Genomic DNA, 17401 nt, shown 5'->3' with positions numbered 1-17401 from the left:
AAGCGTTTGAGCGACGCCACTGAAAATAGTGAGCGATCGCTCATGCGCTCACCTAGGACCCTGGTGGAGCCCGGGCCCCCTGTCAGCTCCGGGCCCCTGAATGCAGGACTGGTAGTACTGCCCTGATGGCGGCCCTGGGTGCACCTCCAGGAGAGCTTTGAGAAGCACCATTTTATACATAAGCTAATTTCACTGCTTAATTTCATCAAGAAGGGACCAACACTCGTAGTTAATAGCTTAACCATTAACTTATTATGTCAGTTCATCCTGTGGCTATGGTTATGTAGTGCCTGGTACCATATATTTATAAAAGGCAGGTAAACAATTCATGACTCAGCTGATGTCAATTCATATTAGGACATTTAGCTGTCAGCAGATTGTCTAGTTTTGCAGTTGATCACGTCATTTGAGAGATGAAGATGGGAGATTGTGCTTCTAATGTCAACTCGGTTCTTCCCTGTAGAAGACTCTTCACCCTCTCCTTCTCTTCCTCCTCCTCCTTCTTCTTCCTCTTTCCTTACTCCTTAATTCTTCTTCTTTTTAGCATAACACTTGAATTATAGGTCGCCTTGAACCTATGTAGGCATAGAGCAACTCACAAATTGTAGATTAGATTACATTGTTGGTCCGGCAGAGCTGCAGAAAAGGTCCCTTTTTCTCTAGCCTGGTAGAAAAATGGCTTGTTGTAGAGGTGCTTAGCAGGGAGAAAGTGGACGAAAGAAGTCACTCTCGCAGCAAAGTGATGTGATCACTGTACTTCTCCGTGCAGGTACAGAGGAAAAAGCTCAACAGATAAAGGGATCCTTTTACGAAGGTGCGCTAGCGGTTTTAACACGTGCTAGACGCTAACACCTCCATAGAGCTGGTGTTAGTATTTTCTGTGTGGCGCGGGGTTAGCACGTGTGGCATTGTAGCGCGTGCTAAAAACGCTAGTGCACCTTCGTAAAACCAAAGTTTCCACGTCTATTTAATGCTTGATATACCGACCATCGACAAGTATCTGGTCGGTCTACAACGCTAAAATTAGGTTAAAAGAAAAAGGGGGCAGTCTAGAAAAAACATAAGTGTTAGACGAGATGAAGACAGATTTGATATGAGAGGTACTAGGGTAAGGATAAGAATAAAATGACATCGAAGTTGAAATAAAAATTTAAAGAGAACGGATGGCGCTTCTTAAAAGCAGTTCTCTTTTGTCATTAGGATCCCTCAATCTCTGCAGGAGAGGGATCCTGTCTCGAGGATCTGTTGGCGACACATTATTATTGCACTTAATAATTTAGGCTGGCTTTTTTATCAAGCTGCGCTAGAGGCTTTTAGCGCGGGCCAGCGCGGTAAATGCTCAAGACGCTCATAGAATTTCTTTGATTGTCGGAGTACTTACCTCCACCGGCTTGCGCTAAAAACCTCTAGCGTAGCTTGATTAAAAGAGGGGGTTAATTTGATATCAGCCCTTATGTTTTTGCCTTTTCACTTAATAAGATAGTACAGAGTGAATTGAAGAAAAAAAAACACAAAAAACCCAAAACCAAGATACAAAGCAAATGAGGCAGTGGAAGAGTAGCCTAGTGGTTAGCATAGTGGCCTGGGGAACTGGATTCTCCTTGGGCAAGTCACTTAACCCTCCATCGCCTCGGGTAAAAAATAAGTACCTCTATATCTTTATTTTTATTAAAAATTTCCATACCGCTTAAATGATTATATAGTCACTTCAGAGCAGTTTGCAAAATACATCCACAATTCCAAATATCTTCACATACACACTATTAACGCACATACACAAATTAAAACACCACAGCATTCCTCTGCCATAAAAAAATTCCCAACAGGTGAGTAGCACTTTGATCTTAATTAAAAAAAAAAAAAAAAAGTCCATAAAAAAGCTATCTTTAATTTCCTTTTAAATTTACGTACATCCAGTTCCGCTCTTAGATTCGTAGGCAAGGAATTCTATCAATTTGGAGCCATTACTGAAAACATTTTTGCCCTAATACGTTCATATTTAATTTCTTCACAGGGAGGAATTTCCAATAAGAGATGTTGACCAGAGCAAAAAACCCATAAGAACATAAGAATAGCCTTATCAATGATCCATCTAGCCCAGTATCCCGTCTTCATGGAGGCCAATCCAAGTCACAAGTACCTGGCAACAACCCAAAAAGTAGCAGCATTCCATGCCACCAATCCAGGGCAACCAGTGACTCAACAGCAGACTATGGACTTTTCTTCCAAGAATTTATCCAAACCTTTTCTTAAAACCAGTTATGTTATCCGCTCATACCACATCCTCTGGCAATGCATTCCAGAGTTTAACTATTCTCTGAGTGAAAAAATATTTCCTCCTATTGGTTTTAAAAATATTACTCGGTAACTTTGAGTATTCCCTAGTCTTTGTAAAAAAAAATTGATCCACTTGAACCTGGTCTACACCACTCATGATTTTGCAGACTTCAATCCTATCTTCCCTCAGCCGTCTCTTTTCCAAGCGGAAGAGCCCTAACCTCTTTAGTCTTGCCTCATACGAGAGGAATTCCATCCCTTTTATCATTTTGGCCACTCTTCTTTGAACTTTTTCTAGTGCCGCTATATCCTTTTTGAGATAAGGAGACCGGAACTGAATGCAGTACTCAAGGTGAGGTCGCACCATTGAGCGATACAGAGGCATTATGACATTCTTAGGGCTCCTTTTACGAAGGTGCGCTAAGCGTTTTAGCGCATGCACCGGATTAGCACGCGCTATAGCAGGGGTCTCAAAGTCCCTCCTGGAGGGCCGCAATCCAGTCGGGTTTTCAGGATTTCCCCAATGAACATGCATGAGATCTATGTGCGTGCACTGCTTTCAATGCATATTCATTGGGGAAATCCTGAAAACCCGACTGGATTGCGGCCCTCGAGGAGGGACTTTGAGATCCCTGACTCAGAGGGACTCTCTTCTCTCTGCAAAGGTCATTCATATTCTTCTAGGGCAGGGGTGTGTCAAAGTCCCTCCTCGAGGGCCGCAATCCATTCAGATTTTCAGGATTTCCCCAATGAATATGCATGAGATCTATGTGCGTGCACTGCTTTCAATGCATATTCATTGGGGAAATCCTGAAAACCCGACTGGATTGCGGCCCTCAAGGAGGTGCTTTGAGATCCCTGCGCTATAGCGTACGCTAGCCGAAAATCTACCGCCTGCTCAAAAGGAGGCGGAAGTGGCTAGCACGCACGGCAATTTAGCATACGCTATTCCACGCATTTAAGGCCCTAATGTGCCTTCGTAAAAGGAGCCCTTAGTCCTGTTTACCATCCTGTTTTATTAGAATCAACTTGTTTACATGTTACCATCTACCATCTTGTATGGTTTCTTGGCCACCTTCGCACATTGGGTGGAAGGTTTCAGCGTATCGTCCACGATGACACCCTGATCTTTTTCTTGAACTCTAACCCCCCAAGATGTACCATAGCATCCGGTAACTATGATGTGGATTATTCTTCCCAATGCGTATCACTTTGCATTTGTCCACATTAAATTTCATCTGCCATTTGGACGCCGAGTCTTCCAATTTCCTAAGGTCTCTGGCAGTTTTTCACAGTCCGCATGCGGGAACAGCTTAGTGTCGTCACCTCGCTCGGAGTTCCAATTTCCAGATCATATTTGTTTAATCTAGTAATCAGATATGTACAATACAAATTTTATTTGTATACTGCCAATACCTCAAAAAGTTGACAGCGGTTTACATTAAGAAATAAAATTACATTTTTGCTTCTTAAACCAGGGGTGGCAGCAGTGGGGGGAGTTTTCTTTTTACGATATCCATGTAAATGTATTGTAAAATATAGATCCAATACATATATATTCTTTGAACCATCTCAGTTAACAGGTTTTCTCACCATGAAACGCCTTGAAGGGGGTCCAATAACATCAAGTTAATTTAGTAGTTAATCCTGTAACCACAATCAGGAAATCGCTATCTTATTGTTTAATTGGATGATTCCATTTTCCTCTTTTTTTTCACTCATTAACATTCTTGGATCTATAAATAATGGACTAAAGATTGATTAAGAAAACTATTTTCTTTGTATTTTATATCCATTTATTATATATTGTAATGTCTTTCTCAATAATCTGAACAAGAAAGTTTTTTTTCTTGATGGTTTTCATGTTAAAATAAATAAAGAATTAAAAAAAAAAAGAAATAAAATTACAATAAAATAACAACGTCACAAGAATTTACAACTTATTCAACACATATTCCTTAAATATGTTTTCAAGGCTTTTTTAAAAACTCTTATAATTATTACACCAATCTGATCTGGTAAAGTTCTCCAAAGTTTAGCCGCTTGATAAGCGATAAACATTCAAGAATATTTTATCCCTCTCACCTGCGGAGAATAGTTAAGCTCTGGAACATGTTGTCAAAGGATGTGCTATGAGCGGATAGCATAGCTGGTTTTAAGAAAGGTTTGGATAAATTCCTGGAGGAAAATTCCATAGTCTGTTATTGAGAAAGACACGAGGGAAGCCATTGCTTGCCCTGTATCAGTAGCATAGAATGTTGCTACACTTTGGGTTTTTGGCTAGGTATTGGTGATCTGGATTGGCCACCATGAGAACGAGCTACTGGGCTTGATGGACCATTGGTCTGACCCAGTAAGGCTATTCTTATGTTCTTTTGTTATATTTTTTCACTCAGAGAATAGTTAAGCTCTGGAATGCGTTGCCAGAGGTTGTGGTAAGAGCGGAGGTTTGGACAAATTCCTGGAGGAAAAGTCCATAGTCTGTTATTGAAAAAGACACGGGGGAAGCCATCACTAGGCCTGTATCGGTAACATGGAATGTTGCTACACATTGGGTTTTGGACAGGTATTAGTGACCTGGATTGGCCACCATGAGAACGGGCTACTGGACTTGCTGAACCATTGGTTTGACCCAGTAGGGCTATTCTTATGTTCTTATGAGGTATATAAGAACATCTCCTTGATGTATTTTAAACAATGTACCACAAAAATTTGAACTGAATTCTACTTCAACCAGAAGCCAGTGTAGTTGCAACTCATGTGGTGTAATTTTATCTCCTTTTTTCAATCCAAATATAAGCCTGAGAGCTGTGTTTTGCAAAGTTTGTATTTTACGCAATATCAGCTTAGGGCAATCCAAAAAAGTGATATTTATTTATTTAAAAGATTTCTCAACCGGCTATTTCTAGGCGGCTTTACAAATAATAACATGCATAAAATAAAGCAAACAAGACTTGTACAAACATCAAAGATTACAGATCATTCAAAGTAGGCAATTAATTCACAGCTCTCCGTAATATATTAATCCAAAACCCAGAATTAGTCAGAAACATCATTCATTGGAATGCTTCTATAAAAAGTGTAGTCTTGTATTACAATAGTGCATCAATGATAAAACAGAGATTGTACTAATAAATGAAATCGATAGGGATCAAAATATTTCCTGATCCTCCTCAATTTCTGAAATAACTCAAAGGATTTTTTTTAAAAAATCAAATGAGTGATATGAAGAATTAACGATAGATTACCATCAAAAAATACTCCAGAATCCTGATAGTTGAAACCACTGGATAATCTATATTATCAATTATCAAAGATTTATCATAAAATCCTGAATAAGGAATATTTACTATCAGTGATATATAATATGTAAAGCAACTATAAAATTGCTACTGAGTTTTTGATTGGCTGAAAATACACTATGCAACAGAGGTTTTGGGGCATGAATTGTGGTGGGTGTTCTATAGTGATTTGGGAGTCGCTGAATTCAAACTGACCTTAATTTTTCAGTATAACCCTCTGATTTTTGGCAAAAGAGCATTATAATGCAAAAATTAACATTTTCGCTTTATTTTCTAATGCTTGGAGTAAATGTTATAACAATCTCTGAAATATTAAAACAGTTTGCCTCAAATTAGATTTTTAAGGTAAAGTATTAATTTTAATGATGATGGAATAATGTGCTATATAATTAAATTGTTAAGGGTGAGGAGGCGGAGCTGGAATCTGCAGTTCTCTGTAGGCCTATTGCATCATCAGCAATTTTCACACAGTTGAGATTAAATCGTCGATTTTGTATCGGGGTTTTGCTTCGTAGTTAAATCGGCGCAATGCGTTACATTATGACTTCTCATGCTATAAATATTTGCGATTTGCTCAAAAACTTTACGTGACAGGAGAAAATGGAGGCTATTTTCATACACAGAAGGTCAAATTCTATAAAGTAAACCTCATTTTCTTCTTGCCCCAGAAAAAAAGTTAAAGGCCCAAATTCTGAAACCGGCGCCTAATGTTAAGGCTCCTATTTCGGAGGCGCCCAACTAGATAATCGCCTATCTAAATTGAATAACAAGCTCAATTAAGCTTTTAAATCAGCAATAATTGAAACTTAGGCGCCTATCAAGAAAGAGCAATTCTGTAACAAGGCGCCTCTAAACATGTAGGCGGCCTTCAAAAAAAAAAAAAAAAAAAAAAGGCGCTAAGCATGTTAGATGTGGGTGTGGCTTCATGTTTGGCGCCTTGTTACTGAATCGCTGCTTTTAAGCGTGCTTAAGCGCTCGCCTGGCCGCCTAACTTTTAGTTGTGCCTAGAGCTGGCCTATTGATTGGGTGCCTCCAAAATAGGTGCCACTTGGCGCGATTCACTAAACAGCACCCAATTTTACTTGAATTGCGCTGAATGGTGCCTATTTTGGCGTCTAAACGTTTTGGCGCTTCGTATAGAATTTGCCCCAAAATTTGTTGCGCAGTCAAATTCACATCTAATTGTAACTTCGTATTATATTGGCCTGATAACATTCCACGGGTTTCTCTGCAGGCCCCTGAGTCGTTAGAGTGTTAACTTCTACCATGGCATTGAAGCCTGAAAAAAGACTCGATTCGTCGGCACTGAAGAAAATTGCAGCAGATATGAGCAATTTAATAGAAAACTTGGACACCAGGGAGCTCCACTTTGAGGGGGAGGAAGTGGATTACGATGCAGGCAACGATCCCAGACTGGCTGGTGAGTTAACATCTCTTCGCTTTGTCTCTCCTGAATGTAAAAACTTTATAACTTTATGGCTCACGGTACATAAAACTAGGGCATAGTTAAGGCTTCCATACTTCTTAGACTGAGGGTGTGAGTGGATTATGAAATACATATTCTTTATTTGCAACTATTATGTTAGGAATTCCAAGTATTTGAAGAGGAATAGAAACTGGAACAGGTAATACAAAGACATAATCAGTATAAAGCCTTGGTGCGACTCCATTTTGGGTATTGTGTACATCTGAAAAAGAGATAAAAGCAGGAGAAGAAAAAATAAAGATTGTGGCATGCTTCAAGAAACTGTCTGTTTGCAAACTCACAGGTCCCCATCCCTTCAAGTTCCCTAAGCTCACTCCGGTTTGCATGAAAAGTATAACCACTGCTATCTGCTCCCCACATTACCCTGTAAGTTGAATAAGGGTCTTCACAGTTTCTGAAAGACCAACTCTTAATGTCTCATTATAGCTCCTCCCCCCCTTAACAAGGTAGTAACATAGTAGATGACGGTAGATAAAGATCTGAATGGTCCATCCAGTCTGCCCAGATGATTCAATTTTAATTTTTTTGTCGTCTTAGCTATTTCAAGAATCCAAAGCTCTACCCGGTACTGTTCTTAGGTTCCAACTGCTAAAGTCTCCGTCAAAGCTCACTCCAGGCCCATCTACACTCTCCCAGCCACTGAAGCCCTCCCCAGCCCATCCTCCACCAAACGGCCATATACAGACCCAGACCGTGCAAGTCTGCCCAGTACTGGCCTTAGTCCTTCAATATTTACTATTCTTTTCTGATTCTAGTTCCTCTGTGTTCATCCCGCGCCTCTTTGAACTCTGTCATCGTTTTCCTCTCCACCACCTCTCCAAGCATCCCACCACCCTCTCCGTAAAATAGAATTTCCTTACATTGCTCCACCTCTCTCTGGATTGCAAGAGCTCATTACTGTATCGGTGGAAAGAAAGAAAAATCTGTTCAAATAAAAATATTTATAAAAAAGTAAGAAGAAAGTCAACAAAAATGGATCAGCTCCAATATGAGGAAAAGTTACACGAGTCATGAGAGCCTGAGGAGTGGCGTGAACTTCCATTTTATATTAGGAAGCCAGAAAATGTTTTTATGCTCAAAAACAATTGAAGCGGCACTGATTTTATTATCCCCCTCCCTCTTTTACAAAACTGCGAAAGCGGTTTTTAGCGCAGGCCGGCGCGCTGAACGCTCTGCGCTGCTCCCAATGCTGAAATAACTCTATGAGCTTTGGGAACAGTGCAGAGCATTCAAGTGTGCCGGCCTGTGCTATAAAACGCTTTTGCGGTTTTGTAAAAAAAAAAAAGGGGGGGTATATGACGTATCCAGAGTGATAGTGATTTCTTAAAGAGAAAAATATGACATCATTGTTCTGAAGTTGTTAGGGGTGAAGATATTTAAGCTGGTATTGTAATCTGTGATAATGTTATTATCATATGTTTTATGAGATATGTATGTTATCATTGTGTACTTTTTGTACATGTTTGTTGATTTTATTATGTATGTTTTTTTTAAAATTGTGTTCTGCTTTTGTAAAAGCAGATTACAGTGATACCTTGGAATCCGAACGCCCCAGTACTCGAACAACTCGCAATCCAAACGAAAAATTTGAGCAAATTTTGCTCCAGAATCTGAACTCTGCTCTGGAATCCTAACGCCCTGCACGTTGTTTGTGTGTGCTTGTGCGTACGTTTCCCCAGTGCTCGGGCCACCCTTAACGTCGTTCAGTTCATTGTCGGAAGCTGTAGCGAAAGCGTCTTGTGTGATTTTCGCCTATGTGTAGTGAGGAAAATACTGTACAGCATTATTATTATTTGTTAATATTTTACCTTAAAATCCAGTGTATTTACTGTTAAAATTTGAGTTTGTGGGACCCAGGAACAGAGTACATAGAATACATAAGAGTATGATGGCAGAAAGGGGCCGACGGCCCAACAAGTCTACCCACTCAAAGAACCCTCCCCCTAAAAGAACCCTCCCCTAAGCATTTCCCTGGAGTGAACCCACATGTTTATTCCATCGTTTCTTGAAGTCGAGCACGTTGCTGGCTTCAACTACCTGACGTGGAAGACCATTCCATCGATCAACCACCCTTTCGGTGAAGAAGTACTTCCTGATGTCGCCATGAAGTCTCCCACCCTTGAGTTTGAGCGGATGCCCTCTTGTTGCCGTGGGACCTGTTTCTATCATTTTCAATGGGAAAAATTGTCTTGGAACTCGAATGGGGTTCTGGAATGGATTAAGTTCGGATTCCGAGGTACTACTGTATAAGCAAATAAACTAAAACTAAACTAAACCTCACTTTGGAGAAAAGACCGCCGGCATAAGAACTGAACAAACTTTAGAAGTTCCTGAGTGGTTTTGAACAAATTCATAGGAAGTGTTTTATTCCACTAAAAAAAAAGAAAAATACTGGGACTTGAGCTAATCCATGCAATTAACTAAGGATAGGAAGATCTTCTAGGTGCTTTCTTTCACGTGAGCCAGACTGGCCACTGTCAGAGGCAGGATGCTGGCTTCAATGGGCCATCTGTGTGTCCCATCGTAGCATGTATGAGGGCTGATTGAAAAGGAATGAAACTGCCTCTGTTTTTCTTTCCAAGAAGTAGACATGGCGATGCTGTGCTGGTTCTTGTGAAGCTCGTGCATTGGCATTTCTTGCCCTGCGGTTGGATTGCCGCAGTCTTCATTGTTGGGTCTCAGCAAGAGGAAGAACTTAGTACGTTTCATCTTAGCAGATGAGGAAGACGTGTGTCTGTGACAGTTTCACCACCGTATGCTTGCCACTACTACTCCTCCTATGAATTATTTCTATAGCGGTACCAGACGCACACAGCGCTGTGCAGAGTGACAAAGAAGATAGTCCCTGCTCGAAAGAGCTTACAATCTAAACAGGCAAGATAGACAAACAGGATGTCATGGATACAGTTAAGGGGAACGGTTAATCAGCTGGCTGGGTTGGAGGGCAGAGAGGAGTACAGGAGAATCAAGCCATTGTGACATCACTGATGAGGTTGACTCTTATTGGTAGAATGAGGCATTATGACATCACAATCTCAGCTCTGCTTCCCAAAGACTGAAACTCTTCACACTACTACTACTATGAATTATTTCTATAGTGCTACCAGCACGCACGCAACGCTGTGCAGAGTCACAAAGAAGACATCTCTGCTCATCACCAGCAGTTTAGAAAAATGACACAAACTAAGGGTCAGAACCCTTTAATGAGAAAGAAATGCCAATTCCCAGCTGGAATATGAATAAAATTAACTTTTATTGCTATAAATAATTTGATATCAAACTGAAATTAGGTGCCATTGGCCTGATTTAGAATTGTTATATATTCTCCTAAGCCACCGTGAAATCCATCCATTTCAAAAATTCTTAAACTATGCACCTCAGATGGGTTAATAAAAACAAACGGACAATCTTTTGGGGGGGGGTGGGGGCATTTTTCCGACTGTTCACATTGGGACGAAGCCTGATTACTTCATACTAGAGAATGACACGGTGAAAAAATTGGTCCCCGTCACCGCCCCGTCCCCGTCTCACCATCCTCTGCACCGCCCCGTCACCGCCATTCCCTTCACCGCCCCGTCACCGCCACTGCCACCCCATTCACCGCCCCGTCACCGCCACTGCAACCCCATTCACCGCCCCGTCACCGTCACTGCTGCATACATAAAAGCCTCAAACGAGTACGATTTTATATACTTTTCTTTATTTACGTATAAAGGAAACATTCTTTAAAACTTTAAAACTTAGTTAAATATTAGTTAATAACTATACAAAAACAAAACACGCAGAGAAAAAATTAATTAATATAAATTCTCAAAACTGACACATTTTGATCACTAAATTTAAAATAGTTATTTTTCATACAATTTTTCAATCACTAATCTTCCACCACCCCTGGGGCTAGCAATGCAAAAACAAACACGACATGTACTTTAAATGCTTACAATGTTAGCCTACATGGTAAGTAGACACGGCCGCTGTACCTAATCGCGGCAAAGATCTCCCTGCCGTGATTAGCATAGTGACCGCGGCTACGGCTGCAAGTCTCCCCTCCCCCCAGCGATCACGGCAGGAGGGCACCCAACCCCTCCTGTAGACCCCCCCCAACGGCCCTCCCGACAATCGCAGCAGAAGGGTACCCAACCCCTCCTGCCGGTCCTCCCAATGGCCTCCCCTAAGATCGCCGGCAGGAGGGTACCCAACCCCTCCTGCTGGACCCCCCCCCCCAACGAACCCTCCCACCCCGGAACCCCCTTAGTCTTACTTTCCAAGTTGGACCGGACGGCTCCTCACACGTATGGCTAGCAGGCTTGCCTCCGTCCAAATGAGGCGGGCCCGCCCCTCCCCTGCCCAACCCACAGGATCCTAGGGCCTGATTGGTCTAGGCACCTAAAGCCACTCCCACTATAGGAGGGGCCTTAGGTGCTTGGGCCAATCAGGCCCTAGGATCCTGTGGGTTAGGCAGGGGAGGGGAGGGGCGGGCCCGCCTCATTTGGACGGAGGCAGGCCTGCTGGCCAGACGAGCGAGGAGCTGTCCGGTCCAACTTGGAAAGTAAGACTAAGGGTGGTGTTTCGGGATGGCAGGGTTTGTTGGGGGAGGGTCCGGCAGGAGGGGTTGGGCACCCTCCTATTGGCGATATAGGGGGCCGTTGGGGGGGTCGGCAGGAGGGGTTGGGCACCCTCCTACCAGTGATCATAGGGGGGCTGTTGGGGAGCTGGCAGGAGGGGTTGGATATCCTCCTGCTGCGATCGTCGGGGGGGCTGTTGGGGTAGGCAGGAGGGGATGGGTACCCTCCTGCCGCGATCGTTGGGGAGGGCTGGTTCTGTCGGCATGAAGGGCTGAGCACCTTCCTGCCGGCGATCGTCGGGGGGGGGGGGCGGGTTCTATTGGCAGGAAGGGTTGATCTGACAAAAGAGGAGCACGTTGAAACACAGGTAAATAGCGGTTCCTAGAAGGGGGCACATTGGCCTGCGGGGACAAATCTTTTCACCATTTTTGCGGGCGGTGAAAACTTTTGTCCCCGTGTCTGCGGCGATTTGGCTTTGGAGTCTCCATAACCCGCAGCCAAACCGCAGCCACGCCGCAGCTGCCTGCGGGGATCGCTCCCCGTGTCATTCTCTACTTCATACCACCAGCTTTCAAGAAGAAGTACATAGACACCGTCACTTGGCGCTCCTTTCACGAAGGTGCGTTAGCGGTTTTAGCGCTTGTATTGGTGGATAAAACAATGAAGCCGGCGGCGCAATGTGCAGCGGCCTCAAAGAAAGCGAACAGAATGTTGGGCATTATCAAAAAGGGTATCACCACCAGAACGAAGGAAGTTATCCTACCACTGTATCGAGCGATGGTGCGCCCGCATCTGGAGTACTGCGTCCAGTACTTAAGAAGTATATGGCGATACTCGAGAGGGTCCAGAGAAGAGCGACTAGGATGATAAGGGGCATGGAAAACCTTTCGTATGCTGAAAGGCTGGAGAAGCTGGGGCTCTTTACCCTGGAAAAGCAGAGACTTAGAGGGGACATGATAGAGACTTATAAAATCATGAAAGGCATAGGGAAGGTGGAGAGGGACAGATTCTTCAGACTAGCGGGGACAAAAAAACAAGAGGGCATTCAGAAAAATTGAAAGGAGACAGTTTCAAAACGAATGCTAGGAAGTTCTTCTTCACTCCCAGAAAAGGTGATAGGACAGAGGACAATATTGGGTTTCAAAAAGGGATTGGATGACTTCCTGAAGGTGAAGGGGATTGAAGGATACAAATAGAGGGTAACTATACAGGTCACTAAACGAATAGGGTATACATGATTTAGGTAAAGGATCACTTACAGGTCATGGACCTGGGGAGCCGCCACGGGAGTGGACTGCTGAGCACGATGGACCCCAGGTCTGACCCGGCAGAGGCAATGCTTATGTTCTTATGTTTTTATGTACCGGATTAGCGCATGCTAGCTGAAAATCTACCACCTGCTCAAAAGGAGGCGGTAGCGGCTAGCGCGCGTGGCAATTTAGCGTTAAGGCCCTAGCGCGCTTTTGTAAAAGGAGCCCTTGGTGTCTTGCCGTGGATACCCACAGACATTTGCATCTCTCCTTGTTGTGGGCATCGGTTTCCTTTAGAAACTAACAAATGTAAACATGAAAGTGTAATCTATATGTATACCAGGGATAGGCAATTCCAGTCCTCGAGAGCCAGAGCCAGGTCAGGTTTTCAGGATATCCACAATAAATCTGCATGAGATAGATTTGCATCTCAAGGAGGCAATGCATACAAATCCATCTCATACATATTCATTGTGGAGATCCTGAAAACCTGACCTGGCTCCGGCTCTTGAGGACTGGAAGTGCCTACCCCTGATGTATACGATAGCACATATTCTACAGGTTGATGTGCACATGAGCGGACTCTGGGAGAAACATGGCTTGTCACATATTTATGTGCATAATTTAGAATATGATAAGTTATGCATAGATCACCAGAACTTAGGTGCACACACTTTTTCAGTTCAAAAATATTTTATTAAATTTTAGAAAATCACAACAATTAAAAAGAAACATATGATGCAGACACTTAGCACTAGCTTTCGCTGGTGCAAGTGCTTGCACATACATATATACAGTGGTACCTTGGATTACGAGCATAATCCGTTCCAGGAGCATGCTCGTAATCCAAAATGCTCGTTTATCAAAGCGAGTTTCCCCATAGGAAATAATGGAAACTCACTTTGATGCGTTCCTCCCCCCCCCCCCCCCGAGAACCGGCATTGCTCCCCTCGAAGGTCCCCCCCTGCGATCCGGCACCCCCCCTGCCTCGAACCGGCACCCCCACGCCACGATCCGACGCACCCCCCTGACACGATCCGACATCCCCCCCGACACAATTGGGCAGCCCCCCGCCGCTTCTTACCCTCATCTGGGCACTCTAGAAGATCGGACTCCTCATCTGCTGGGCCTTGAGCATCTGAACATGCTCAAGGCCTGCGAGTTCACGTTCACGTTCAGAACATGAACTCACAGGCCTTGAGCATGCTCAGATGCTCAAGGCCCAGCAGACGAGGGCCGATCTTCAAGAGTGCCCAGATGAGGGTAAGAAGCGGCGGGGGAGTGCCCAATCGTGTCGGGGGGGGGGTGCCGGTTCGAGGCGGGGGAGGGGGTGCCGGATTGCGGGGGGAGGGGGGGTGCTCGTAAATCGAGCCATGCTCGGTTTCCGAGGCACAATTTTGCAAATGTTTTGCTCGTCTTGCAAAACACTCGCAAACCGGTGCACTCGTAAACCAAGGTACCACTGTACCTGGATAAGATAAAATTATGAAATGGAAAGTTGGTGCCTGTTATCCTTTATAGAATATATTATAGAATATATGCCTATAAGTGCACTGATACAAAATATATGCCTTGAAGGCTTCCAGAATCCATAGACAAAAAAGGGGGTAAATGTGTCGATAATTTAACCCTCTAGCTGTCATAAGAACATATGAATAGCCTTACGGGGTCAGACCAATGGTCCATCAAGCCCAGTAGCCCGTTCTCAAGGTGGCCAATCCAGGTCCCTAGTACCTGGACAAAACCCAAAGAGTAGCAACATTCCATTCAGAATCCTAAATAATAGCAAGATTCTGGAATCCCAAAGAGTAACAAAAGATTCTGGAACCCCAGAGTTGCAACGTTCCATTCAGAACCATAAGGAGTTGCAACATTCCATGCGGAATCCTCAAAGAGTAGCAACATTCCATGCTACTGATCCAGCAGTGGCTTCCCCTATGTCTTTCTCAATAACAGACTATGACCTTTCCTCACCAGATAACCACAAAAAGCAAGACAAAATATAAAAAGTGCCAAAATAGTTCAGCGCTGAGGGCCTGATTCTGGAAACGGCACCTGCGCATCCAGAATCGCATCTATTTTCTTCTACAGACGCATTAAATGTAGACCAGCATTTTACAGGCCTGCATTTAAGGCATCTGACTCACGCCTATGAGAAGTGCCTAGGCACGCCTACAGACGCCTAAGGCAGCTTCCAGCGTAAACCACGCTTATGCCAGCCTTAGGCATCCTAGGCATGCCTAGGTGCCTTCATACATTCTTGAATGATGCCATGCATCTTGTTTGGTCCATTAGTCGGTGGTAGGACTCCTCCTGCCACCTGCAATCAGGATGCCGTTTTTAGAATCAGGCCCTAAGGGCACGCGCTATAGGAAAGTGTTTAGCAGAGTTCCTGGGCCTAACTTTTGGCACTGGACTTAAGCCTGCCTAAACCCTGGTGTAAATAACAGCACCCAAATTAGGCGCATAAGGCAGTGCTCTGTAGTTCTGTACGCAATTTTTTTGCTTATAATTTTTGTCAACACCCTGGGTATGTTCTTTCTTACCGCTATAAAATGCTGCCGCAGATTTCGCACTATCTTGTACTGTGATGTGTGTAGCCTTTTATTTTGGATGCTAGCTGTACAATGTTTTTATAATCACATCATTTTTTTAAAGACTAGAACTGGACGGCTCTTTTCAGCAGCCAGATAACTCACTACATTGTGAATAAATTACATTACATTACATTAGTGATTTCTATTCCGCCATTAATTTGCGGTTCAAGGCGGATTCCATCCAAACTAAAACAAGAATTACATTCAACATTTGAAGGAATAAAATAAGCGATGACTTAAAATTTTTTTAAGGTAATAAGAATGTCGGGTAAAAGAGTTACCAACGGGAAGTAGAAGTCTTTAGGAGATAGGAATAGGGTGAATTATGGGGTTTTAGATAACGTTTGGTAAATATAAGAATATTAGAGAGTATTAAATCTTTTTTTTTTTTTCAACTCTAATTTGAAGTAAGTTAAATCTCTGTGTTCTGTTTTTATGTTTTCATTGGGCACAGTTATACCATTCTCCGCCATTTACGATACGCAAGGATTTAAAGAGCCCAACATTCGAACCTATCTAACTGGATGTCCAATTAAAGTGCGGGTTCTGGAAGTTGAACGCTTCACTTCAACATCAAAGGTCAGAACTTCCATCCTAGATTAATAGGAGTAGCAAAATGTTGCGTTAAAAGTCCATAATTCACTTTATATAGAACTGAAAAATGATCCCTCGGTTTCTCTTTTGCAGCCTAAGAAAATGCTGCAGTTCATACACTGCTTGATATTAAAACACTTTATAGAGACCAAGAGTTTTGTAGAACTGTGTCCATTGTGATTGTATCCTGTCCAAACCAATATGTTTATAAACAGAAGATGAGTTGAAAGTCGGTGTTGGGCAGCTATGCAAATATTATACCCCGGGCAGCAGGAGATGCTAATCAAATGTGGATCTACAGGTCCCAGCATGCACTAGGCCGCCACCGCACATTGGGCAGAAGGTTTCATCGTATTGTCTAAGATGATACTCGGATTCTTTTCTTGGGCACTAACCCCCAAGGTGGACCCTAGCATCCGTTAACTGTGATTCGGGTTATTCTTCCCAATGTGCATCACTTTTTTGCAGTTGTCCACATTAAATTTTATCTGCGACTTGGATGCCCAGTCTTCTAATTTCCTAAAGTCTGCCTGCAATTTTTCACAATCTGCATGCGTTTTATCAACTTTGAACACTTTGGTGTCACCTGCAGATTTAATCACCCCACTTGTCATTCCAATTTCCAGGTCATTTATAAATAAGTTAAATAGCACCGGTCCCAGTACAGACCCCTGTGGCACTCCACTGTTTACTCTCCACCATTGAGAAAAACGACCATTTAACCCTACCCTCTGTTTTCTATCCAATAACCAATTCCTAATCCACAACTGAACTTTGCCACCTATCCCATGACTCTAATTTTCTCAGGAGCCTCTCATGAGGAACTTTATCAAAAGCTTTCTGAAAATCTAGATACACTACATCAGCCGGCTCACCTTTATCCACATGTTTATTCACACCTTCAAAGAAGTCAAGCAAATTTGGTGAGGCAAGATTTCGCTCGACTGAACCCATGCTGACTCTCTCTCATTAAATCATGTTTGACTATGTGTTCCACCATTTTATTTTTTATGTTACCACCATTTTGCCCGGCACTGAAGTCAGGCTTACTGGTCTGTAATTTCCTGGATCTCCCCTGGAATCCTTTTTAAAAATTGGCGTAACATTGGCCACCCTCCTATCTTCAGGTTCTATAGTCGATTTTAGCGACAGGTTATAGTCCACCAACAGCAGATCAGTACCCTGGGATGTATATCATCCTGTTCAGACAATTTATCACTTTTTAACTTGTCGAATCACCGAGATTTCTTTCAGTTCCTCCACATCATCACCCTTGAAAACAATTTCTGGTTCAGGTAGATCTTTTACATCTTCTCTCTGCTATGGCCTT

At 43.1% G+C, this 17401-nt stretch overlaps 1 protein-coding gene across 4 annotated transcripts in view; it reads left to right on the top strand.

Moving 5' to 3' along the window:
- PLD1 (phospholipase D1) overlaps positions 1–17401 on the top strand; it is a 241689-nt gene that overhangs the window by 94108 nt on the left and 130180 nt on the right. For 3 of the 4 annotated variants that reach the window (XM_033958771.1, XM_033958772.1, XM_033958770.1), the window contains exons 2-3: positions 6814–6999; positions 15932–16056. In XM_033958771.1, coding sequence (XP_033814662.1) covers positions 6846–6999; positions 15932–16056 — 279 coding nt within the window. In that variant the 5' untranslated portion in view covers positions 6814–6845. Of the gene's footprint in view, positions 1–6813; positions 7000–15931; positions 16057–17401 lie in introns of those variants that run through there. The other variant, XM_033958773.1, reaches the window with a different exon arrangement.

Source organism: Geotrypetes seraphini, chromosome 9, assembly GCF_902459505.1.
Source record: "Geotrypetes seraphini chromosome 9, aGeoSer1.1, whole genome shotgun sequence".
Taxonomy (NCBI): Eukaryota; Metazoa; Chordata; class Amphibia; order Gymnophiona; family Dermophiidae; genus Geotrypetes; species Geotrypetes seraphini.
Note: the sequence above shows the minus strand (reverse complement) of the source record. Positions and strands in the feature narration are given on the sequence as shown.